This window comes from Pocillopora damicornis, chromosome 1 (assembly GCF_964200805.1).
Source record: "Pocillopora damicornis chromosome 1, jaPocDami1.2, whole genome shotgun sequence".
Taxonomy (NCBI): domain Eukaryota; kingdom Metazoa; phylum Cnidaria; class Anthozoa; order Scleractinia; family Pocilloporidae; genus Pocillopora; species Pocillopora damicornis.
This window is the reverse complement of record NC_142670.1, coordinates 40,350,569-40,376,648: the sequence shown is the minus strand read 5'-3', so window position 1 is coordinate 40,376,648 and position 26,080 is coordinate 40,350,569. Positions and strand designations below refer to the sequence as shown.

Here is a 26,080-nt window from a genome sequence, read left to right as displayed (position 1 = left end):
AAGCATCTGTTTTCCTTAGAGCAAGCCCAGAAGAAAGTAAATTGGAAACACTAACACCATCCATATTGTGGAGAACCATGTGATCAAAACTGGTGCATCAAAGTCTGGTGAGTACATGCTCTGTGAAAATTGTGTTTTGCAAACCCAGGACACTACTGTGCCTATTGCTACGACTGTGCCACTAAACATCTTGCAGGGCTGTGTATTTTTAATACATCCTCTTCGTTTTACTTCAATATATAATTTTAAAAAAGCTGTTAGGGATATTCTGTAGAAAAAAATTACAGATTACATTCACCACTTTCACATCTGCAATTTGCATAGGAGAGGTAAATAATCCACCCCCATTTAATTAATCACTTGTTATCAGTTGACTGTTGTTGTGTGAGGAGAAGTGTGGGTGCAGGTTTCTCAAATACTGACAATGATCCAAGTTTCTAATACAGTTTTTAGCCCTTTAACCCCCAGGATCTGATTCACAACTCTCCTCTCTATAACTGTAGAACCTGAGAAAGCTTCAAGGTGGAAATGAACTTTTTTGCTGGTAGCCTGAGTACGAGTCCCTGTAACAGACTTTCTTTTTGACCAGCGGATAATGTAAAATGGCTGCCGTATTTTGACAAAGTTATCATCTTCTTCATCTTGTTTGGTCATGGTTGTTTGTCAATATTTCTTAAAGGGCGAGTGCCGATATGGAGATAGTTGCCGTTATGAACATACTGCAGGTAAGCTTCATGGTTCCTTCACGTGGTTCTTCATTTGAAAAGTTTGCTATTACAAATATAATTTGATATCGATATTCCTCGTTTTTCAACAGAAAAACGGAAAACAGTTTGCCAGCATTTTTTGAATGGTTATTGTCGGTTTGGTGACAAATGCAGGAATGAACATCCTTCTGGAAGAGGTAATTGTCATATTATTTTAGAATATTGTGCAAATCGAATGTTTTTGTATATCTCAACTCGGATCTGTGCATTTACATGAACGAGTATTTTTTTTGCAGCTTCAAGCTAAGGCATCAGAAAAACTAAAATTACGAAGTTATACATAGAGTTGAGTTTACTAACTAAAGATTAAAAATACTGATCCACTTAAGGAATGTTGCGTGTTAATTTGCAGAAAATACTGGATTCGGTCAACAGGAATTCAGGATTCAGTGGAAGAAGTGTGCAATGGGGCAAATCTTATCCTTCTAACCAGGTAAATAAACAAGAAATATATAGAAAAATCCAGATTTTTATTAAATGACTAGTGTCTTTTCCATCGTAAGTTTCCCTATCCGAGAGTTTGGATTGAAAAGGTCACCCCTTGTTTTTGATCATTTTGAAAGGGCTCTAAATTTTCTCAATTTATTTACGCAACTTTTGTTTACAACACATGCAATTCAGAACAGTTCAGATAGCGCAAAATATGGACATAGTTTACAAAGGTTAATTCTTAAAAAAAAAAAAAAAAAAAAGGACTACTAGTTGAAGAAACAAGAAAAAATTCAGAACCATGTTCTTCTGTAGAAAAAGTTACATCAATACATTTTAAAAATTTGGAGCTTTTAGAATGTGACCTAAAAACTGAGGAACAATTTGTAGCCTGAATCTTTTAAAACAAGCTGTTTATGATCAAAATAGTCATAAAATATGAACTGGTAGTTTATAATGAACAATATCAGTTGCTTTTCTTAACATCAATGATTGATACTTTTTTGTTGCCTCTGTGCGTGTATAGAACCGCTTTGATGTTTTGTCCAGAGAAACTCAGCATTCTAAAGGTGTGGAGGATGATATGACACCATCTCAAATTCAGTAAGATGAGTATGTTGTTTTAAAGATGCATGTCACTAAATGTGATTTAAACTAATCTTAAGGCCCACAACAATGCCTCTCAACCCTTTGGCAAAATGGGAGAATGTGTAGTCTTCTATTGGCTAGCATTTTATCACCACTCAGGAAAGTGACGCTACATAAGAAAATGCTACTCACAGAATTGATGCTCAGTTTGTTTAACAAACTGAGCATCAACAGATACTCCTTTGTTGGTTCTCAAATCTAAGTTTGGATTTTTTCTTTAAATTAATAGAAGAACCATACAAACTGAATTGGCGATATGGGAAAAGAGTAAACAATGGCCTTTGTCTTGTTTCACTTACACAAAGGAAGAACCATGCTTACCAGGTGAGTTGATATGAAGTTTTATGGCACAATCCACTCTTAAGGCTGTTTAATTGGCCTTTTGTTTGAACTTATTATAGGTGGATTGCAATAGCTTCTGTCACAGCCCCTTCTCTGGGCCCCCCCCAATTGTATTGTGTTTTCCAATCTACTTTAGGAGTACCACCCAAGTTAACCCTTTAACTCCCAGGAGTGATTAACAGGTAATTTCTCCTAACAACATCCATATGTTATCCAACAAACAGGTAATAATAATACTTAAACTTATCAGGTAGAAGTTGTTATTTTGAACTGATACCAAATTCTCCAAACTAATTTACAAGCAAATGTGTAGCCACCAGAGGGGAGAATTAACAATCAGATTTTGGGAGTTAAAGTGTTTAAAAAAGAACTATGAACACCTGAAAAATACTTGAAATGTTTATTGAACTCTAACCAATCACATAGGAGATCAGGACATGTCAGCAAACCATTAAACCGCAGATCAATGAATGTGACTGCATACAGTGAAGATTTCTCACACCTGGTTGACTTGTCTCCCCATCCAGAAATGTTTTCAGAAGTTACAGTTTTCTTACTCTTACTGTAAATATATTCTCTGTAGTGAGGTGTGGGGCTTGAAATTTTAAAGTTAACAGGTGACTTTATCAGGCATGCTGTAGCTGCTATAAGATTGTAGCCTTTTGAAAAGTTATGTGGTACTTGTGTTAAATTATTACAATGATGCCTTGTGTTATGAATGTTATTTTAGGTTTGCTGGACTTCTCTCCAGAAGAAATTCGCCTTGAGGCATACAATGCAAATGCTGAAGGGAAGGCTGGTAGCTATGTAAGATGATCTATATCTGGATTTTACTTTAATCCTTTACACTTTAACATAAACATGCTTATTCTCCATACTGTTCTCTATACATTTCCTATGTTGCTGACAAGGAGAATTTGTTTCACAAGTAAGAGCTTTATTCGGCAATCCATTCCTTAAATTTCATAAACTTTTTATTCAGAGTTGTTACTGTAGGTGGAATTTACATGCTAGTCACTCTTAGGGGTTAGGGGTTAAGATTCATAACTCAGAATTTTAAGGAAGAGATATTTGTTCTGACATGGGGTTGAATCAATATTTCCTCAGATATTTCAAACTCACTCTAATTATCCAATTTTTGGTTTTGTTTACAGCAACAAGGACTGAAAACTCTTATCACTGCTAATCAACAAAAGCGGCAGCAGTTAGGACGCATGTCAGTCTCACAGATTGTAAGCTCAAATAATAAACCTTTTATACAGTATTCTTTCCTTGAACACATATAGCAACAAACAGTTTTGTCTATCTTTGAAAATAGTGATGAGAAAGTTGTGAGTTATCCTCCATGCACTAACGGGGATGATTGATGTCAGTGTCATGAATGGGACTTTCTAGTGTTTAATTACTGGATATTACAGATTGATAAATGCCCCGAGTTGCTTGTCACTACCATCATTTAAATGTGATGATATGTTGTGAGGATCATTCTGTAAACCACATGTTGTAATGTTGGTTCCCTCAATAAAGATTGTATAAAAAAATATAGTCCTGATATCTGTGGAGACTCCCTAAGCCTATGTGCGTGTTTCAGTTGTAGGTCATTGAATATAATTATAGTGATATGTTCTTTTTGAAACACTTGGACAATTTTGTTTTTCATTATCAGCAAGAAGAGATAAAGAAGCAGCGCAGCCATAAGGCAGCAGAGTCAATGGAAGCAGGATCATCAACGCTACAGACACAACCAGGGATAGGTTTTGATGGACATAGTTCATTTGGTCAGATGAGTAGTTTTGCAACTAGTGGCCCTGTTTTTCAGTCGACTGGCTCCTCATCTCCAGCAGCTACATTGAACCAACCTAGTAACTTATTCAGCACAAGTAATTCTACCAATCAAGTAAACCTGTTTGGACAGAGCAATGTCCCAGCAATGACTGGAAATGTTTTTGGGAATACTTTAAGTGCCAGCAATCAGCAAACTGGAATGACCAGTTTTCCTTTAACTGGTCATTCCACGACTATGTTTAGTACAAACTTAAGCCAATCAGCCGCTTCAAATACTGGCTTCTTTGGAGTAAAAAGTGAATCAAAACCTGGAGTGTTTGGTTCTGTACCTTCGCAGACAGCGACTGTGGTTTTTCCGAGTGAATCCCAAGTACAGAAAGGCAATGGATCAGGCAGCTCAATGGTAGGTGTATCTGGTCATTTTTAACAGCAGCAAAAACAGAGCAGCAAAGCTGTTACTTTAATTTCACAAACTGGCCTAGGGCCTGACAATTTTTTCTCGTGGAGGGTGTTGGTGGGTAAGCTTGGCTGGTCCAGTGTTTCATCCCAGGGGTGAAAGGGAGTGATTGCTCTCAATGTGCCTCGTGACAAGGCACCCTTAATAAACTACTTTCCCTCGGAGAAAACGTAAACCTTTGAAAGCAAAGATAGCTGGTCATTTTGCTGGGAATCGTTTCACCCAGAGTCATGTCCGGCTAATAATTGAATTTGTTTTGCCCGAAGGAGAATGCACCCATTGTTTTATCACTACAAGTTTACATTGAAGCAAAACTTACACCTTGTTCAGCTTGCACGTTGAGAATGAAACAGAAAAGAAAATACAAGGAATATGAGTCTAAAGCCAACACTGTGCCGCCCAGTTTCTTAACCCTTTCACTCCTGGTATGATCAATATTTCAATTCTCCACATGATCTCGATACAATGCTTCGCAAGCAGTTAAAGAGAATGAAAAGTATTATCAAATAAGGGCTGCTCCTTTGATCGAATACAGAATTCTCAACTTAAGCTAAGAATGAAATTATGGCGATATGTTTCGGGAATGTGCTCTCAGATCTTAGCACTGAAAGGACTAAAGCTTTTTCCCATTTCAAAGGGTCAGTTAGAACACAGGAAAGTCATTTAACTCCAGTTTTACGACTTTATTTTTTTCCTTTCTGAGCAATCGCTTCCAAAGATATGAAGGTAGTCTTTACTTGCTGGATCTTGATAAAGGCAGGTCTATATGCGAATGAAGTCTTTTGAGGAGCCCATTTAGCTCGCTTTCTTGGTCATTCTTGTCGCATCCATAAAACTTTCAATGGAATCATGATTTTGTGGTTATAAATCGATACGATCGTTACTTTTAGACAATATAACATTACTTCATTTCGTATAGTTTGTCAAGAGTCTAAAACCAGAAGTTTAGTTGAAATCTTCGAGCGAAAGATACGAGAAAGTTATAGATCGTGTCTGTTTGTGATCTCTTTGGTTAGTCACTATCAAGTTTAAATTTTTCATCCTTACATTATTATTGTCATTAACAAGTTTGAATTTTTCTCCATGAGAGAAAAATGTTGAATGCAAAAACCAAGAATGTGTTGTGCATGTATTTCAGCGCTGTTTTGGTGGCAGCACCCTTGTGAAAAGACCAGAGATTTTTGTGCTGTTTCGTATTCACTGCTGTACGAATAAAATGGCATTGTTTGGTAATAACTATGGCTAAATAACTTTGAGCAGAAATTACTTATTCATGTAGTGAATCGAAAGTTTATGAATCAAATTGGCGAGTTTTTTTGCGACATGAAATTTGGGGAAAGAAGACTTAATGCAGTGGGAATAACGGGCTTGAACTTGTTTTGATTTTTGTTCTCTCTACAGAGATCTACTCCAGAAGCCACCTCATCAATGGAACAGTCAACAACTGTACCTTTGAGTTGTAGTGAAGAAGATATGCAGGCCTTCAGGGCGGACAGTTTTGTGCTTGGAAAGATACCTGAGTGTCCACCACCATTAGAATTATGTTAACAGCTTTGATCCTTGAAAGGCTGAGATATTCTTGGCAGCTAGTATCTTGTAAAATTTAGCTTGAATTATTCATTTCTTCATTTTCTATTCCTGTCAATCCGGCTTCACCTTCCTAAACCGTCGTTGTCCGCTTTTGGTTCGCTAGCATCTCTTTGATGTTTTTCTACCCGGACTTTATTGTTATGTTGGGTTGCAGTGACGGTAAAACTAGCTGTAGACCTCAACACCCTTTTACGAAAGGCACCAAGGACTCTCGGTCTGTCTTTTGTCAGTGAAGGAGGTAAGTTTCTAAGAAAACTGTGGTGCTGCGTCGGTGGGAGAGTAACAAGTGAGTTGAAAACGTTAATTGGTCACGGTGGAGTGAAAAGGCTGACGTTTCGAGCGTTAGTCCTTCGTCAGAGCGATCCAACGAAGGGCTTACGCTCGAAACGTCAGCCTCTTCACTCATTACGGTGGCGAATTTATGTTTTCAACTCAGTAGTTAACACTAGACTAGCTGTCGTTTCTCAGTCCTTTTTAATCTCTCTGCTCTCTAATATACAATTCTACTTACATCAATTTTACTTCACTCTGACTGTAACTCTGATTGATCTCTCTCTGATTCTCACACTTTGATTCTCACCGGCTGAATCTCACTCTTTTACTTCTTACTAACCACTACTCTAAAGTACATGCCTATATATTCACTATCGGTATAGGCATGAGTGGCCATGCTAGCTGACTGACCTTGAATATTAAACATTTGTTGTTAGATCACTAACCCAAACACTTTTACAAGAATCTCACAAATGCACAACAATGTATACTGAATGCTTCCGATCAACTGAATCCATCTTTGACTGTGTCAGCTAAAACAAGAACTTTCGTGTGGATCTAAAGCAAGATCAGTAGACAAGCTAAGCACTTGTACTGAAGAAAGATAGACAAGACAGTTAATTTGGAAACTCGTAGCGAGAGCTTAAACCGAAATAACTCCGGACTTTTAATTCATACAGTGACTACATGCTAAATATTAACGAATGACCAAATTATACTGAACTAACTAAGTACTTCATATATAGCAGTCAGAACGGTTTCCCCTTAAAAACTCTTAAAATATTCATTCCTTATGAAGCGTGGATCAGTTGAATCGCATGAACACACACAATAGTTTTGGTGGACAGAATGGTATTCGCTCGACAGTATCTTCCGGCTTTCATTGAAATTTTCCTTGACAATTAGAATACAGATCTATCATTGAGAATCTGCAAAGCAGAATCATGGCAAATGTAGATAGAACAGAAACGAGAATGTAATCAGAGAAATTCCATTGAAATTATTTGTACCGAATTATAGAGGCCGGAAAGCATTTTTGACTGAAAAGGATCACTGAAAGAAACTACTAGGATAAATTTTTATTTCCTCTTTCTGTTATTCATGTCTTGAACAAATTTGCCGCCTTCAAGACCGTACTGTTCACGCTTGGCTGCCATCTTGCGCCAGATTCTAACCCTTTTAAGAAATAAGAAAAGTAAAGCACCCATTTTGTCGTAAAAATTCGTATCATTCTCGCCGCCAAATTTTCCTCCAGCTAAACACTTGTGGTCAGTGAGCAAAAATAAAAACTGCAGCCTTTGGTTCGAGTTCAAAGTAGTTGTTCATCGGATATTGGCAAGAAGTCAGACGAAGGGAACGGATCGTTTAAAGAAAATTCCTTGGAACAAAAGGTTCCGCCTTTTGCTTGTCTTAAATGGCGATAAATGATCGTTTAATTTATATGAAAGTTCACAAGAAAGTAAGGAATTTATCGGTGTGGGTATGTTAACGATAAACCTACCCACACCGACAAATACCTCGCTTTCGACTCTCACCATTTTCATAGATAAATAATGAAAGAGAATTTCAGCACAAAACAGAATCTAAATGCTGGCGGAAAGATTGTTTCGACAGTGATGCCATGGATGACTATTGGCTGCTCTGATAAATGGCCATCAACAAGTTTACTGAGATGCTCAGAAGCCTGTTACGACGAGTTCCCTTTCGTTAACAGTGGATATATCCAAAAGAAATCTAAAATAACCATTACAAGTTTGTTAAATCACGACATTTTTTTTCGAACAATAAACAAAGCCATGGACATATCTATTGTGAGTCTATTTCTGGTTCACACCAATGTAGCAGGCCAAATTAAAGGTGATCAACATCAGTTCATTAAGCTGAGTTTTTATGATCTTTCGATATCTCATCACTTTACGTCCTCGAACATATTCCCCTCCCCCCCTCCCACAAGGTTACTGTCGATTCTGTCATGTTTTCAAACTCTGAAAAACGAAAAGCAACCAAACTTTTGAAAGTAGACGACGTGACTGTTTTCTTTTTTCCCACAAGCGACAAGATAATGAGTTATTTGTCTAAAGGGGTTTGTTCCACGGTTGCTTATCTAGGAGGTTAACATGCCAAGATCAAAGACCATTCAAAGCTTTGTGATACACTATGTTTGCAAGAATAATGAAAATAAACCTCCTAAGCTTTTGTTAAGCGGCCCAGTGGGAGGGATGTTTTCGATGTGCGGTTAATTTATGCCTAAACATGTACGCGTAGTTTATACAGCTTCGCTGTGTAACAATATATCTGTTAATTACCAAAGCCACTTTTGGAAAGCTAAGGCCGGATGTTGGTTTTCTTTGACAGTTTGTATCGCGAATGCTTTTCTGCATTGGCATCCAGTTTCTTGTACCAGTAATCAGTGAGGCACACCTTTATCTTCGGCACTGAAGCATGACTTTGAATACTTCCACAGTATTGTCATTTTCAACTGTCAAAAATGTCTTTTAATCAAGCTTGCGGACAAGAATGCCGTCTACTAAAATAAACTCGGAATTCTCTATCTTGTAACATGAACGTTAACGTTGAGTTGATCGTATAAATTTTTCTTTTAATTTTCAAATTGTTGGAGTGTTTACCGCCTCCGTTGTGTTCGTGGTTGATCACGGTTCACCTCATATGACTTTCGTGACAAACCTGCAATAGTGGATTGTTAAACCCAGTTAATACAGCTTTACAGCTTAAAACCAACAACTGTTGTCCATTGCCGATATCTCTTCAACAAGGCTACCTACATCATTAACTGAAAAGCTGATCACCCACACATTCAATGCTTTGTGATACACTATGTTTGCAAAAGTAATGAAAATAAACCTCTTAAGTATTTGTTAAGCGGTTCACTGAGAGAAAATGTTTTTGATGTGCTCTTAATTTATGCCTGAATATGTACGCGTAGTTTATACAGCTTCATCGAGTAACAGTACCTTAGCTAATTACCAAAGCGACTTTTGGAAAGCTACGCCGGGATATTGGTTTTCTTTCATAACTTGTATCGCGAATGCTTTTATGTACTGGAATCCAGTTTCTTGTACCAGTAATCAGTGAGGCACACCGTTATCACTGGCACTGAAGCATGACCTTGAATACTTCCACAGTATTGTCATTATCAATTATGAAAAATGTCTAAGAATGAAGCTTGTGGATGAGAATGCTGTCTACTGAAATAAACTCGGGATTCTCTATCTCGTAACTTAAATGCTGAGTTAATTGTGTTAACTGTTGAGTTTCATGTTTGCAAATAGTGACAGCTAATTTTCTTTATAAGCTATCAGAAAACCATCGGCTATCATGATGAGCTCTGGGGAAAAATGTCTAAATGTCTCAACTGGATGTAGCAATTACAATCATCTCCTTTACTAAGAATTCTCATACACTTATTGAAAAACAATTCACAAGGGCGATATTTTGACTAAGTGCATTGAGACACAAACTTATCCAAAGTATGCATTGCCTAGGGCAAAATTGTGTTGTTCTCATGTTTGCTTCGTAAGCGGTTCTTCTTGGGCTAATTATTTGAACTTGTGGCTGTCAAATTTGTTTTTATGTAGTAAGTAGCGATTGATAGCTTTGCTCATTGTCGATAGCGGTTCACCTAAAGCAAATAACTGCAGTCACATACCAACGCGTAACTTACAAATTTCGCTCAGAACGCAACCTAATTAAAAAATTTTGGTCAAGAATCACAGAGGAAAAATTAGAAAAATTATCTTTCACCCAGACTTCCTTTCGAGCGAATCCTTTCGATTCCCTTACCAGAGTTGATTATGTCTGTTCGATTAACAGAGAGCAAAAGCAAAGTAAATAGAAGATGTCCATTGAATGCTGAGAAAAAGTCAAGCGAATAGAAGCGCGTGGTTTTAAGGAAACATTTCATCGATTGCAGACACGAAGACACGAATGCTGTCTACTGATTCTCTAACTTGTAACTTAAATGTTGAATTAATCGTATTAACTGTTGAGTTTCATGTTTGCAAATAGTGATCGTTCATTTTCTTTATAAGCTATTAGAAAACCATCGGCTTGTATGATGATGAGCTCTGGGGTAAAATGTCTAAATTTGTCAACGTATAGAGCAATTACAATCATCTCCTTCATTAAAGATTCTCATAAACTTATTGCAAAATAATTCACAGAGGCGATATTTTGACTGAGTGCATTGAGACACAAACTTTTCTAAAGTATGCATTGCTTGGAGCAAAATTGTGTGGTTCTCATGTTTGCTTCGCAGGCGGTTCTTCTTGGGCTAGTTATTTGAACTTGTGGCAGTCAATTTTGTTTTTATGTAATAAGTAGCGATAGCTCGCTTTGTTCACTGTCGATAATGGTTTACCCGATGCAAATAACTGCCGTCACGTACCAACGCGTAACATACAAATTTTACTTAGAACGCAACGTAATTAGTAATTTAAGTCAAGAATCGCAGAGGAAAAATTGGGAAAAATTATCTCTCTTGGACTTCCTTTCGAGCGCTACTAGTTATGATTCCCTTCCCAGTGTTGATTATGTTTTTTTGATTAACAAAGCTACAAGACTAAATAAAAAAGTAACACCAACCGTGGGTTAACCGACTGAGTTTTAATCATCTTGGCCCGGTTGTAGTTTGAATTCTTTCAGACAATTTTCAAATTGTTACAGAGTTTACTGCGTCCGTAGTGTTCGCGGTCGGTCACGGTTCACCTCAAATGACCTTCGTGGCGAACCTGGAATAGACGAGTGTTAAACTCAATAAATACAGCTTTACAGTTTAATTAAAGCCAATAACTGTTGTCCATTGCTATTATCTTTTGAACAAGGCTACCCACATCAACTGAAAAGCTGTTCACCCACACATACTTGTTTTACAGTTTTGATAGTTTTGCTTTTCGGGAATATCGGGAATATATACTTAGAGAGATCTCGGCATTTTGCGAGACTTGTATTTGGAGCCGTTGAGTACTAGCGCAAGTTTATTGCAACTTGTTTCCTCTCACTGTTGAGAATCAAAATTGATTGATTTCATCACCCTGGACGAATATCATCCGCTCTTAGAGCGAAAAGTGCCCTAACTACACATAACTGAATTTTAAAAGGATTAATTTGTGCAAAACCCATCAAACAAAATTGCTTCTCGTCGCTGCCAAATAATTCGGATATGTTTGTATTAAGTTTCTTTTTCGAATTCCCTTGAAGTTCTTAGCTTCCCCTGTGTAGGTGGCAGGTGGCTACGTAGATAGTGTCAAACAAGACAAATCACGGATGACTCTGAGAATAAGGTTATTGATGATTCAATCGATTCTTTCGAATCCTTTCTTTCTCACACATTGATTTTATTTCGGCAGGGTTATCCATAGAAATGTCCATGTGAGAATTCTTGAACTCCCTGAATTTGTTCACTTCCGTGAAGTTTGAGCGATAACGTCTGCAGTTCCTTCTGCTATTCATGTCTCTAGCAAATTTGCTGCAATTATGACCGTACTTTTTTTTCGCTCGGCTGCCATCTTGTGCCAGATTAATTCTAACCCTTTTAAGAAATAAGAAAAGAAAACCACCCATCCTTTCGTTAACACTCATTTCATTCTCACCGTAATAAACACTTGTGTTCAGTGAGAAGAGTAAAACCGTACCAACCAAAATTTTAAAAGTAAAAACGATGTGACATTTTGTGTGACATTTTTCCTTTTTTTCCCACAAGTGACAAGATAATGACCCATTTGCCTAAAGAGGTGTGTTAAACGGTTGCGCAAGAAAATTCTTGTTTATCTAGGAGGTTAGAGTTCATTCAATGCTTTGTGATACACTATGTTTGCAAAAGAAATTAAAATAAACCTCTTCAGCGACCCATTGGGAGAAAATGTTTTTGATGTACGGCTAATTTATGCCTGAACACGTATGAGAGTGTGAATGGGGTTAACCGACTAGCGACAAAGGGCGTAAAAAATTACTGACTACCGACGAAACGGGGAAAAAATTACCGACTAGCGACAAATAAATTCTAACCGACAACCGACATGGTCAGACGTGATAGGGATGTTTGTATTCAGAAAGAACAGCATTTTGATGATTTCTAGCTCAGAAAATCCTTCTTCACCCGACGTAACCACATTAATTCCAAATTAAGCCGAATTATAGAATTTCTTGTCTTCAAATTACTTTAAATCCACGGGATCCTTCTTTTCGGTTCATTTCTAGAACAGCGGCTCGTAATTGGGCTGACAAGACGCCCTGCTGTCTCATTTCAAGAACAGCGGATCACAATCGAGCCGACGAGACGCCCTGCTGTTGTCTTTTTATTGCTCGTTGTTTTTTCATGCGGTCGGGTCATGACTGGGATTGCTAAAGTCATCGTGAGTTTTTTTCGAAAAGGTGAAGAAGTCGTCATCGAAGCAGGGTCCCAGTAGACAAAGAAGCTCATAGAGGAGTATCTGAACTAAAAAAAACATCTTACGGAGTTTTTAGGACTAAAGGAGCAGGCACATCAATATGGAATTGGCGGATTTTCGTTAAAGTTATTTCGCCTGGCGAAATCGCCTGCGGGCAAATGCGAAAATTTTGCAATTGTGACGGTGGGCAATGGCAGCTTGAACTTCCAAATTTAATATCGGATGAAAGCAGCAGTGAGCTCAACGGTATGTGTGGAACGCGTGCAGCGGAGTTTGATAAATCACTTTAGTTCTGTAGTTAAATATTAAGCTCAAATATTAACGTGGTTAAACTCTGGTTCCACCGTTTTTTGTTTGTTGTTTTGTGGAGCGGAATGTTTTTTTTTTCTTTTTCACCGTCCATTTGAATGCGAAAATTGAGAAGAAAAATCTCTACAAAGAAGTAGCGAGTAAATCAGTTTATAAGCTTCTTTCTGATTAATTGGTGAATGAACAACAGTGTAGCTTAACATATTAAAGACCCCGTTTATTTATACACGCCCTTAAATTTATTCGTTTCTGAAAACCAGACGTTCAAATAATATTCAATTCTCTCCTCGAGGGAAGCTACGCACGAGAGATTTCGCTCGATGTGCAGGTTTTATACATCTTGACGAGCCTTTGCTGATAAGAACTGTGTAAGTTTCTCAAAAGCCTACTAATGAGAAAACTTAAAACACACGGTATTTAATATTTTAGTACACATTATCCAAGAGGTCACAAACTGGACCGGAAAGCCAGTAGTGTTGCTGAAGACGCCGGCTACATCTGATAAAAGCAAGCAGAAGTCAATGAACGAAACTGAGAAGAAAGGTGACGAGTAAAAAGTGAGAAGGAAACGGAAATCATGAGAAGAAGCAAAAGAAGATGAAAATCTGGCAAAGAGGATCATGACTGAAGGAGGTGACATCGAGAGAAACGAAAGGCAACAAGGAGACCTTCAAAAGTTTCAGGATGGTAGGGCTGAATTAGCACTTGTAGTTCGTTTACCTGATTTTCAAAAGTCATAAATTTCGCTACTTTGGAAATTCTGCGGTATTCCTTGTTTATAAACACTGCCTTGTTTATACAACGAAAAACGCTCACTTGGTGCGTTGGCTATGTAAAGATAGTTTCTTTTAAATTCCGGGTAAAAACTGTATTATTATCACTTTGATGGGCATTGTAGCGCATTTTGCGTGCTAAAATAAAGAATTTGCCGGGCTAAAATGTATTTTTAAAAATAAACCAAGACAACCAATGTTCGCGCCGTCTTCTTGTAGCGTTGGTAAAAGAAACCGTGTATTTTTAATTATTAACTGAGATTTACCGACAACCGACAAAGGTCAAAAATCTTAACCGACAACAGACAAAGTAATGAAATTTTAACCGACAACCGACATTTTGACCCCCCCATTCAGACCCTCACTTATGCATAGTCCGTACAGCTTCGCTGATTAACAGTATCTTTGCTAATTACCAAAGCGACTTTTGGAATGCTACGACCGCATATTGGTTTTTTTTTTTTATATTTTGTATCGCGAATGCTTTTCTGTATTGGAGTCTAGTTGCTTGTACTAGTAATCAGTGAGGTACTCCTTTATCACCGGCATTGAACGAAGCATGACCTTAAATACTTCCACAGTATTGCAATTTTCAATTATGAAAAATTTGTGGGAATGAAGCTTGCGGACAAGAATTCTGTCTACTGAAATAAACTAGGGATTCTCTATCTTGTAACTTAAATGCTGAGTTGATTGTATTAACTGTTGACTTTCATGTTTGCCAATAGTGATAGTTAATTTTCTTTACGAGCTATCAGAAAACCATCAGCTATCATGATGAGCTCCGGGACAAAATGTCTAAATGTTTCAGCTGGATGTAGCAATTACAACCATCTCCTTCACTAAAGATTCTCATAAACTTATTACAAAATAATTCACAGGGGCGATATTTTGACTGAGTGCATTGAGACACAAACTTCTCCAAAGTATGCTTTGCTTAGTGCAAAATTGTGTGGTTCTCATTTTGCTTCGTAAGCGGTTCTTCTTGGGCTAATTATTTGAACTTGTGGCTATCAATTTTGTTTTTATGTAGTAAGTAGCGATTTGTAGCTTAGCTCATTGCCGATGGCGGTTCACCGGATGCAAATAACTGCAGTCACGTACCAACGCGTAACTTACAAATTGCGCTCAGAACGCAACCTAATTAAAAAATTTTAGTCAAGAATCACAGAGGAAAAATTACGAAAATTATCTTTCACTCAGACTTCCTTTCGAGCGCTACGATTCCCTTTCCAGAATTAATTATGTCTGTTCGGTTAACAGAGAGCAAAAGCAAAGTAAACAGAAGATTTCTATTGAATGCTGAGAAAAAGTCAAGCGAATAGAAGCGCGTGGTTATCAGGAAACTTTCCTTCGATAGAAGTGTGCAGAAAACTTTCCAGGATTGAAAATTAACCTAGCATTTGATTGCATTTGTAAGAAGGCAATCATAAGGGCTCACATTTGGAGGGGTTTTATTTCAGCTTCTGTAGAAGCGATGGAAAACAACATTGTAAGCAAAACTTTCTGAAAAGCTACAAGACTGAATAAAAAATTAAGACGAAACGTGGGTTAACCTATTGAGTTTTAATCCACTTGGCCTGGCCAAAGAAGCCTTTTACGAGTTTCCATTTGTTAACAGTTGATATATCTGAAAAAAACTAAATTAACCATTACAAGTTTGTTAAATCACGACATTTTTTCTCGAACAATAAACAAAGCCATAGACATATCTATTGTGAGTCTATTTCTGTTCACGCTCGGCTGCCATTTTGTGCCAGGTTAATTCTAACCTTTTTAAGAAATAAGAAAAGAAAACCAACCATCCTGTCGTTCACACTTGTGTCATACTCGCCGCTAAATTTCCCTCCAGCTTAACACTTGTGTTCAGTGAGCAGAGCAAAAACCGCAGCCTTTGGTTCGAGTTTAAAGTAGTTTTCAATCGGATATTAGCAAGAAGTCGGACTAAGGGAACGGGTCGTTTGACAGAAAATTCCTTGGAACAAAAGGTTCCGCCTTCTGCTTGCCTTAGATAGCGATAAATGATCGTTTAATTTGCATAAAAGTTCACAAGAAAGTGAGGTATTTGTCGGTGTAGGTAGGTTTAAGTTGTCCAACTCTAAAAAAGAGAACGCGACCAAAATTTTGAAAGTAAAGACGATGTGACATTTTTCCTTTTTTCCCACAAGTGACAAGATAACAACTCATTTGCCTAATTGGGTGTGTTCAACGGTTGCGCAAGAACATTCTTATTACTCTAGGAGATTAAGGACCATTTAATGCTTTGTGATACACTATGTTTGCAAAAGTAATGAAAATAAACCTCTTAAGTATTTGTTAAGCGGTCCCCTGGGAGAAAATGCTTCTGATGTACGGTTAATTTATGCCTGAACACGTAGGCATAGTTTGTACAGCTTCACTGAGTAACAGTATCTTAGCTTATTACATAGTTAGTAGAGGAGACTCTCTACTAACTATGCTTATTACCAAAGCGACCTCTGAAAAGTTACGGCCAAATATAGGGGCGATATTTTGCCAGAGTGCATTGAGACACAAACTTCTCCAAAGTATGCATTGCTTTTTCCCTTTAGTCGAAATTATTTGAACTTGTGGCTGTCAATTTTGTTTTGAATTTGCCGTAAGACCTTTGAACACACCCCCTGCGGGGAACTGAGCCATCATCGTCCCACCTCTTGGAACAGAACAATATCTGGTGATTGGGTGGAGCCTCTATGATCTTGACATTTTTGACAGGTCTCTGGATTTATGACCATATCTGGAAGTCGTTCATAACCGTCATTATGCGTGATAAATTGAGAGCGCAACCCTCACAACCTCAAACCTGACAAGGAGCCAAAGAAGTTACATCGACCTGTTGAGAAGTGAAAATTCAAGGTAAAGTCTTCCCAACTAGTCTGTGTTTCACATCCATATCCCTTATGCACACATTATGTTGTTTCTATTGACTTAATTTATCATTACCAGACGTTTCTACGCAACATTGCCAGATGTCGGAAACAGATAGTGATCTTGGGATGTTTGTCCGGAAATCTTTGCTATTCTTATGTGTGGAAGATTAGTGTTTAGCCAATCAGCGTTTTTAACTACCGCACAGACGAATCTACGCAAAACACACTACCTTCGAGAAAGTTGTTTATCTGATTGTAAGCATAATCGCATAATTGACAAAAAAAAACAAAGTGACCTTCCCATGGGAAAATGTCTGAGTCACAGCAGGGGACACGAAATTTGTGACGTCAATAGTGTAAAGCGCTATTGAAAACCAAAGGTAATGCAAAACTTTGGGGGCAAACAGTCTCTATAAGAAGGGCGGACTAGATACCTGCCGTACACTCTAGTTGGGTTTTCGAGGTCGCTGCTTGGTTAGCGCAATTAAAGTTTTATAAGATTTCTACGCTGCATCTGCATTTAGACGGTAAGGAGGTGTTATTAATTTATAGGTTTTACTCTAGTTCTTGCCCTAAAAAATGCGGACTTGAGATTATTAAAGTAGTAACAACTTGTTGGGATCAGTCGATAAAAATCCCGAAGTGTGACCATTGAAATGAAAGCACTGAGCTGTACTTTTTGAAGCTTTTATGTTTGCTGTGTTGTACAAGTCGTAAAACGTGCACGTGGTTCTAACTTTCGAGGCTGGATAAAATTTTAAGCTGCGGCCATTCACACCCACCATGGCCAGCTAAGCAAACCGGAGCAGCTCCGTTTGCTTTCGGTTTTTAAAATAATATGAAATTTACATTGGGACTTTCAAGTGAAGATCAGCTAATTAACGAAATTCAAAGTGACTAATGGTAAGCCGAATTTACTAACTTTTTAAGCGTTAAAAGCTTGCAGTATCAAAAAGTTAGGGTGGCTCAATTCAACGATATAAAGTTCAAAATAAAGTTCTGTCTTTATCTTCTAGGATATGTCTACTGAACAGAAGAAGAAGCACACCAAACACACACCTTTCATTTGTGAAGTCGTTTACAAGCCGGTAGAAGGTGAAACTAAGGGACTTGCCGACATACGCAACATCACCGTCGTTCATAATCAATCGGACATCTACAAAGTGAAAGTCTTCAACGTCGAATCATCGCTGGGGACGTTCCCCTTGATTCCCGATTCTGTGACTTGCAATCCTGGAGAACAGAAGCCGACAGGAGACATGTGGACGCCGTGGTGTGATAGTCAGCAAACGCTTGAAGAAGGCCATTACATCCGCATTACTCTTTCAAAGAGATCTGAGGATGACCATGTGTACCAGTTGCTCCAGTCAGGCCAGAATGTCTACAAAACCGTCAACATGGATTATTCGCTTCGTGCTCACATCCAAGGTGATTACAACATCAAGAAGGGAGAGTACAAGCTGATCATCACCGGCTCCAGCGTAGAAGACGTCACGTTTACATTTGATCGATACGTTTGAACGCCCCTGGACGGCCACTAACGATTGCGAAGAAGCGATTACTCGATATTAACAAGGGTAGTCTTGTTAGTCCTAGGTGTACCACAATTAAGTTAGAACAGTTTTTTCTGCTGTAAACGAACCATTATTCTGCGTGATTAATGATCAGAAGGAACTTGCGAATCAGTTACTGTTGTAACAATAGATTGTTCAGGGTTGTTTCTAATTCACTTGTAGTTTATACAGTATAATAGTTTTGTGCTGTCAAGGTCTTTGCACATCATTTAAATAAATTTTCTAGGCTACAAATAGGTGTCTCGTAGATCTCGGAAGAAGAGCGAATTTTATCGTAGATTTCATTTTAGTGCGGAGTGCAACTGGAACACTTGGTTATCACTTTTTCTCCGGCAATTTCCACACAAATGTTTTCTTACCACCAAAAAAAATGTTCGCTCTTATGTTAAAGCTGATGAACCAAATCGCTTCTTTCTTCTCTCAAAACACATTTGCTATCGAAAGTTAACCCGCTCCGAATCTTTCTCAACTGCTAAAACAGCCGAGGTTTTGTCGGCTGGGCAAGTGGTACACACATATCCTGAAATGCATGTGAGGGCCTGCTTACATGGGGGGAGGGTGCCCCGGCTAACCGGGCTAACCGAGCTACCCTGGGCGGGCTAACTTCTCATACGTTTCTTGAGAAAACGCACTGAAGCGTCAGCAGACCCGGGACACCCGGTTAGGCGGGATGGCTTTTTACCATGTATACGGTTCGTGCCGGTCTATCCCGGCTAGCCGAGGTGAGATAAACCGAGAAAACATAGTGGTGCGAGGTGAATTTTTTCCGCTGAATCAGTAGAGTGTAAAACAGCAGTCCTATACACTGAAAGGAGGGCGCTAGCGGAATAAGAGATAAAAAAAATTTAACTCTGCGCCAAAACGTTTTTTTTTTTGTTCAGGGCTAATCATCGTGTACAGAGCTAATCGCGTGATCTGTTTGTTGGCGCAATCTTGGACGGAATAAAGTGAAACAATTATTCCCTATCCCCCCTAAAGCAATGATGAAGGCGCGAAGGAAGCAAAAACGCGCCATTTTTGCCTAGTTTGATGCGCAGAGAGATGACAACTACTAGGATTTGGAGTAAATATGCCACCAGCGTGACGGTTTAATAAATGATAAACATTGAATATACAGAAACTGTAACTTGTTAGATCTCAAACATCAAAGGTGGGGGGAAAACCCACCAATACATCATAACGAAAATAACCCAAAAAACAGCCGGGATGGAGTACCGGGGAAGGCGGAGGGAAAATTGAGTCAAAGACTGACGTTGTTTATGTGTTGCCATCTGAACCAACAATGAATCACAAAGCATTGATTGCATGATTTGAGCCTGCAAGGAATTCTAACTATTTTCCTATCTCCATCCCAGATGCAGATAAGACAAACAACTAGGAAACTAGCCCTTCGCAAAAATGTCATTAAGCCATTAGCTTCAAGTGCCTATAACACTTGGCCAGTTTCAATGAATTTCGAAAATTTATACCTGTCTAAGACAACAACAACAATCTTTATTCGTGCCCAAAAAATATAGTAAAATAAATAAATACTAAAAAGAAAAATTAGAGGATGAAAAGAGCACAGCCACTTAGAAATAGCTGAAGCTAATCGAGCTAAGTGGCTGGGCCAAGCGGAAAGAAATTTGCAAATAGACTCAAGAACTTTGATGGCCGTCAAAAAAACACGTCCATCTTGATCGCTGACCGCTGACCGACGTTTCGCGAAGAAAAGACGTTTCGCCCAGAAAAAAATGCGATTCTTTGTTTCGTCTTTTTGTTATCGGCAGACGAAATCCCAGAAAAGAGCCCATTTTCCGCCATTTTGAATACAAAAAGAAGCAGTTGAGAGACTGGGTACTAACTAGCTCGTGACGTCGACTCGGTATCACGTCTAACAAGCGTTTGGTCATTTCCGATGTTCCTCTGGTCCTCTGTACCCTCTGTTCCTCTGGTCCTCTGTGTCCACTGTTCCTCTGGTCCTCTGTACCCACTGTTCCTCTGGTCCTCTGTACCCACTGTTCCTCTGGTCCTCTGTACCCACTGCTCCTCTGGTCCTCTGTGCCCACCGTTGCTCTGGTCCTCTGTATCCACAGTTCCTCTGGTCCTCTGTGCCCACTGTCGCTATGGTCCTCTGTATCCACAGTTCCTCTAGTCCTCTGTGCTCAATGTTGCTGTGGTCCTCAGTACCCACTGTTCTTCTGGTCTTCTGTACCCACTGCTCCTCTGGTCCTCTGTGCCCACTGTTCCTCTGGTCCTCTATGCCCACTGTTCCACTGGTCCTCTGTATCCACTGTTCCTCTGGTCCTCTGTTCCCACTGCTCCTCTGGTCCTCTGTGCCCGCTGTTGCTCTGGTCTTCTCTATCCACAGTTCCTCTGGTCCTCTGTTCCCACTGTTGCTCTGGTCCTCTGTATTTACAGTTCATCTGGCCCTCTGTGCCCACTGTTGCTCTGGTCCTCTGTACCCACTGTTCCTCTGGTCCTCTGTATCCACTGTTCCACTGTTCCACTGGTCCTCTGTGCCCACTGTTCCTCTGGTCCTCTGTACCCACTGCTCCTCTGGTCCTCTGTACCCACTGCTCCTCTGGTCCTCTGTGCCCACTGTTCCTCTGGTCCTCTGTGCCCACTGTTCCGCTGGTCCTCTGTACCCACTGTTCCACTGGTCCTTTGTGCCCACTATTCCATTGGCCCTCTGTGCCCACTGTTCCCTGGGTCCTCTGTACCCACTGTTCCACTGGTCCTTTGTGCCCATTGTTTCTCTGGTCCTCTGTATTCATTCTTCTTATCCTCTGTGTTCATTGTTCCTCTGGTCCTATGTCCTAACTGTTCCTCTGGTCCCCAGTGCCCGCTATTCTTCTGCTCTTTTGCGTCCATTGTTCCTCTGATCTTCTGTGCCCACTTTCCCTCTGGTCCTCTGTGCCCGCTTTTCCTCTTTAATCTTTAAAACTTTATTACACCTTAATTATTTTCTATTGTAGATCCTGGTGTATAAAAGACTACCCAAAACTTTAATTAGACAGACTGTGGGGGGCTAAATGTATTTATCTTTTCTTGTGTTGACCAGGATTGGAATGGAAAGACTAGCATCGGAAAAGAGTACGAAAAAGGGGCTGATGGAAAATGGATTGAGCAAAACAATCTGAACGGCATCATCGACGAGTTATATTTATTTGAGCGCGACTTGAAACAAAATGAAATAACACTTCTTGCTCAGACCTGCAATTACCACAGAATAGTACTACATTATGGCTTTGATTTGTTTGCGGGTAAAACAGTGTATGACCAGTCTGGGCTTGCAAACAATGGCATGGCTATAAATGGAACAGCTGTCTCCGACAATGGAACGTGCGGGAAGGCTGTGAATATGACCATGGGACAGATTAAAATTCCCGGTGATACTTTCAGAGAAAAACCCCAAAAAGCCATAACCATATCAGTGTGGATCAGTCTACAAACAAACAGGTTTGATATAAGTAACTACGGGTAGTTATGACTTAATCAGTTTCTATCTTCAGGGACGTCGGAAAAAAGAACTTTATCGATGAGGGGGGGGGGGGGGTAAGCGCTTCCGGCCCCTGCTTACAGTTAAGCTCTCTTTGTTAAAAAATGGCTGTATATTTAAAAACTCTCTCCCACTTTGTCTCTTTTGGATGAAGGCGGATTATTTTTTCCCCCTAAAATAGCGAGAGGTGTTACCGCAAAGAATTCGATGTAATTTTCTACTTCTCTCGATAACCAAAGTGAGACAGCTGCGCTAAAATGCTTGTCTCCTGTAATGATTTTAGACGCAATTAATTCACTGAGATTCTTTTTGCATTTTACATAGGAAAGAGCACGAAATATTTAATACAATCGGAAGCCATTCCGATCACAAGCATGACCAATACCACTTCGCAGTGCAGGATGGGAAAGTAATTTGGTATCATCACCAAGAAAACGACAAAGAAGTGTTCAATGTCGTCACCCTTCCCTCCATTCCTGCGCGCAACTGGACACACGTGGCAGTGACGTATGACTCCACAGCCATGCTGGCGAAAGTTTATGTTAACGGAGTCATGGTGAAACAAAAATCTGCGAGCGGTGACCTGTCTCAAGATTGGGGCCATTTTGCCGGTATCGGAAGACATTTTTATACAGGATCTTATTTAACAGGACTAGTTGATGAATTTATCATTTATAATTACGCTCTTAGTGACGTGGAAATGAAGTATCTTGCACAAGGGCGGTGCTCCAAAAAATAAGAGCTCTGTCAACCTACTTACGTATTAAATATATTTTTTTAATTTAAAAATAAGGTATATCAAGACAGTTTCTTTATGAAGTCCGTTTCTTTAAAATATTCTTTTTATATCTGCTGCGGTATTTAGGTAAATTTCACTCCCCAGTGTGTCATGTAAGAGTTAGTAAACTAAAAATGAGCTTATGTGGGTGAAAGAAGTGGTGTGCATTTGATGATAATTTGATTTTAAGGGCGCTTTGTTAAGAAGTTCAAGTTTAGGAGTAGATAATTGCTTGTGAAATCTCGGATGCATAGTTTGTTATGAACAAACAAGAAAACAAAAGTAGCTCAAACATCTGTTTACTATCATTTTCTGTCAATTTATTTAAACTAAGACGTTTTAAGTAAGAACGAACAAAGGCCCCAGAGCCCAACGATTGTGCTTCCTTCGCGTTTGTGATCGTTTTCAATTTTCCCTTTAACACCATGGTCTTTGACAGCTTTATTAAGTTGAACTTAGTAATGACCAACTTTAATCAGAACAATCAGTTCGACATGTGAACAACATAACGATGGTATCTAGAACAGGTGTCGGCTGCAATAAGGGGAAAGAGGAGAATTGTGGTCACTCCTCACGATGGACCGAAATAGGTATTCTTCGCCTCTCAATTGGAGGGTGAATCATTTTCAAATGATCGAACAACTGTGCATCAAATTCCAGCTTAGGAAGAATCAATATCACATTTATTGCAAAGCAAGTTATGTACAGTATAGCTTTATTCATAAACTCTGTCATGTGTGAACAAAATATATTGCAGTAAATAAATAGAAATAGATATTAAACTCACTTCAGTACTGCAGTTATCCACGCCGCAGTGCTGCCTGTACAATAAACTAGAAGCTTTGCTAATTTATCACGATTAATCCCCTACGTATTTCGAGACAGCCTGGCGTAAACACAAGAGGAGATGACGAAAATATTTGCGCCTGTCCAAACCCCGATAGTCTCTTTGTGTAACTATTTACAAATGTTTAATTTGACAAGTTGCATTAAGAAAGCCGATGGAATAATCTGTCATCCAAGAAAGTTCACAGAAAGCGCCCCATTACAAAGAAAGCCCACAATTTCTACACGCCTCACAAAGATAACAAAAGCATAAGTTAGTTTTGAGAGACGGTTCACCTCATCTAAGCTACTTATTCCAAAAAAAAAACGTTTGTAGGACGAGTTAAGAACAAAGTCGGATGACAGTCGCACAGAAAGATAAAAGTAACCTAACTTTAAAATGAAAACGAAATGACAGCAATAATCTCCAAAAGAGGTTTATAAATACACGAGCAGAAAAGCTGTGACCGTGAAGAGAAAGGAGAAAGAAAAGTTAGAATTTTGAGAGAGAGCGTCAGCTAAATTGAAGCCTTTATCCACTGAAGTCGTAAAAACCAAAACCAGCGTATTTACAATGGCCAACCAGAACAAAGTAACGTGTAAGAACTCCAGGAGCCTAAAGCGAACTGAAAGTAGACACATATAACGCCCTCGTCCTTGAGAAAATCATGGCTGGGTTTACTCTTGCATACGATTGGTGGAAAGAGTGCTTAGAGTTTTCTAACGCAATCAAGGAGAGTGGGAAAGCTAGCCCAATGGTAACACCGATTAGCTTTGATGGTCAAAAGGGATTTCTTTTCTCAAGAGTATCATAACTTTGAAAGCATGTAAAGGACTAAGATCTCTATAAATGCTACACTTTGTAACAAACTGCGATAATCATTTGCGGTGGTGTTTTCTGTGGGACAATTGTCTGTAGAACGAAGGATCCAAATCAGCGGCCACGTCGTTTGGGAGCTGAGAGATGTGTACAGTTCGTGTCCTATGCTTTTGAACCTCATTTAAAGGAACCCACTCATCTGGTAATCTGTTAAGGAGAGATTTAAAAACAAAGCCTTGAACATTTCTTTCTTGGAGTCACGACGTTAAACGTTGAATAGCCTCTCTGACGCGCTATTTCTGTTTCATTATTTGCTTCTTTTTTCCCACAATTCTCCAAATATAAATTGAGCAACTATATTCTTTTCCTTTTTAAGTTTATCCATATTTTCCAGGGCCCAAAAACTTAGATTAAGTCATTTCATCAATGGTAAGTTAAATATAAGACCACCTGAAGAAAGCTGTTTTCTAGATGAAGGAATAATAACATTACACATGTTAACATTCATCCCGCGGGGTCAGCGAAAATCACTTTTCAGTTAGTGAAAAGTCGGTATTTCTTTTTATTCCGGTGGGTGTGGACCCTTTGCGAGGTTTTGAGTAGTTTTGTGAACGAACCACAGTTTCTTATCGATAATATATGATTTGTTAATGTTTTGGATTGAAACGGTAATGAGATAATTTCAAAAAAGGACGTATAAATATGAGAATAACGGTTGTAAATTCATCGAAGATGACCATATTTGCATAGATGGCAAATGTGAGATTACACGCGCAAATTTGTTGGTTTGATAGTAATACAAATTTAGTGTAAATGAGCATATTTGATCCTTTAGCAAAACATGAATAAAACACGTGCAAATGTTTTTATTTGAAGCCTCGACAACATTTGTGAAACAATGATGCAAACAAATGGATTTACACCATATTTGCCTACATTTTGTGCTGTAAGCAAACTTAATACTTTGCAAATAGAGCAAATCTGTATAAATGTAAGTCAAATTTGTTGATTTGCGGAGGTATCAAAAACAAAGCAAAGATAAAGTAGATATCATATTTACTTCACATTTGCGCGCAAATACAACGGGAATAAATATCTGTATTTGCATCATCATTGCTTTCATTGCGAATTTAGGTCAAATCTGGAGGTCTAAATTTGCATCATATTTACTTCAGTTGCAAATCTGTTTAAATCCAATTTTTCGTGCAGTGTTAATAGGTAGAGCAAATATCTTGAAAAGTTAGCGAATTGGTGGGATATCCTGTCATCCAGGGCCCTCATAGCAGTACTAACACGCCTGTAGAGGCTTCCTTCTAAGGAAATAGGGATAAGCTCTGGCGGTGTGGAATACCAAGACCCGTATGACTCGGCAGTAATATACTTGCCTTTGTGATTAAAAGATTGTTTACGTTCTGTTTTTAAGAGATGAGTGACAAAGTATTGCTGTATGAGGAGCCTGATTTTACCGGGAATGAAAAGGTAAGATATTAAGTTAAATTAAATTTGCTGCGAGATTTATTCTTAGGTTTAAGATAGAAAAGAGTCGGAAAAGCTACGATGGCATGGACAAAAAAACTTAAGGCAGTTTCTTTTGACAGCTTTACGAGTTACGCAAAATGTTCTCAACTCATTATTACTTTGCAAGCGAGGGTTTTCATGAGAACAGATGTTATACTGTTCTCACAAAGGTCCACACAAAAGAGAAGACCGCTGATAGCTTGTGCCGTATGGTTTTGTTTTGTATCCCAATGTAATATTTGGGGAGAAAAAGAATAAATGCTTTTACCTGGAGTTTGATATCGTATAATTAATGAATCAATTTCAAATATCCTGAGCTTGCTTCTCTCGGTTCCGCGTCGATTGTGTCCACAGAACAGCAACCTGTCAATAGCCAGAGAAATCATGGGTTTAAGTGACATTTCAGATGTTCCTCG

General features: G+C 38.9%; 3 protein-coding genes, 2 long non-coding RNA genes and 1 pseudogene across 8 annotated transcripts in view; 4 read left to right on the top strand and 2 right to left on the bottom strand.

Moving 5' to 3' along the window:
* The window catches only part of LOC113675139 (solute carrier family 35 member F3), a 37,486-nt gene that overhangs the window by 5,910 nt on the left and 5,496 nt on the right, over positions 1 to 26,080 (bottom strand). The gene's annotated exons all lie outside the window — the stretch shown is intronic.
* Positions 566 to 8,024, top strand: LOC149053869 (nucleoporin NUP42-like; annotated as a pseudogene). The gene is made up of 9 exons (XR_016183989.1): positions 566 to 725; positions 818 to 904; positions 1,120 to 1,200; positions 1,723 to 1,799; positions 2,074 to 2,168; positions 2,917 to 2,993; positions 3,341 to 3,418; positions 3,853 to 4,374; positions 5,830 to 8,024. The product of XR_016183989.1 is annotated as a nucleoporin NUP42-like (transcript).
* On the bottom strand, positions 8,870 to 9,400 carry LOC149053868 (uncharacterized). The gene is made up of 2 exons (XR_016183994.1): positions 9,264 to 9,400; positions 8,870 to 8,976 (listed from the first exon to the last, which is right to left on the bottom strand). It is a non-coding gene; the product is annotated as an uncharacterized LOC149053868 (long non-coding RNA).
* LOC149053867 (uncharacterized) lies at positions 12,251 to 13,977 on the top strand. The gene is made up of 2 exons (XR_016183981.1): positions 12,251 to 12,944; positions 13,437 to 13,977. It is a non-coding gene; the product is annotated as an uncharacterized LOC149053867 (long non-coding RNA).
* On the top strand, positions 15,215 to 25,814 carry LOC149053865 (uncharacterized). Of its 3 annotated transcripts, none has more exons than XR_016183952.1 (2): positions 15,215 to 16,654; positions 25,570 to 25,814. XR_016183952.1 is itself a non-coding variant. In XM_089197405.1 (2 exons), the coding sequence occupies exon 2, from the start codon at positions 17,688 to 17,690 to the stop codon at positions 18,186 to 18,188; it is 501 nt and encodes a 166-aa protein (XP_089053531.1). In that variant the 5' UTR covers positions 16,157 to 16,654; positions 17,685 to 17,687; the 3' UTR covers positions 18,189 to 18,476. The 3 variants fall into 3 exon arrangements, 2 of the variants coding, with proteins under 2 accessions (XP_089053531.1, XP_089053536.1); XM_089197405.1 differs by lacking the exon at positions 25,570 to 25,814 and adding an exon at positions 17,685 to 18,476 and having other exon boundaries at positions 16,157 to 16,654; XM_089197410.1 differs by lacking the exons at positions 15,215 to 16,654; positions 25,570 to 25,814 and adding exons at positions 17,063 to 17,195; positions 17,685 to 18,476.
* Positions 21,252 to 22,655, top strand: LOC149053866 (uncharacterized). The gene is made up of 2 exons (XM_089197510.1): positions 21,252 to 21,683; positions 22,048 to 22,655. Exons 1-2 carry the CDS (start codon positions 21,529 to 21,531, stop codon positions 22,460 to 22,462), a joined length of 570 nt encoding a protein of 189 aa, XP_089053636.1. The 5' UTR covers positions 21,252 to 21,528; the 3' UTR covers positions 22,463 to 22,655.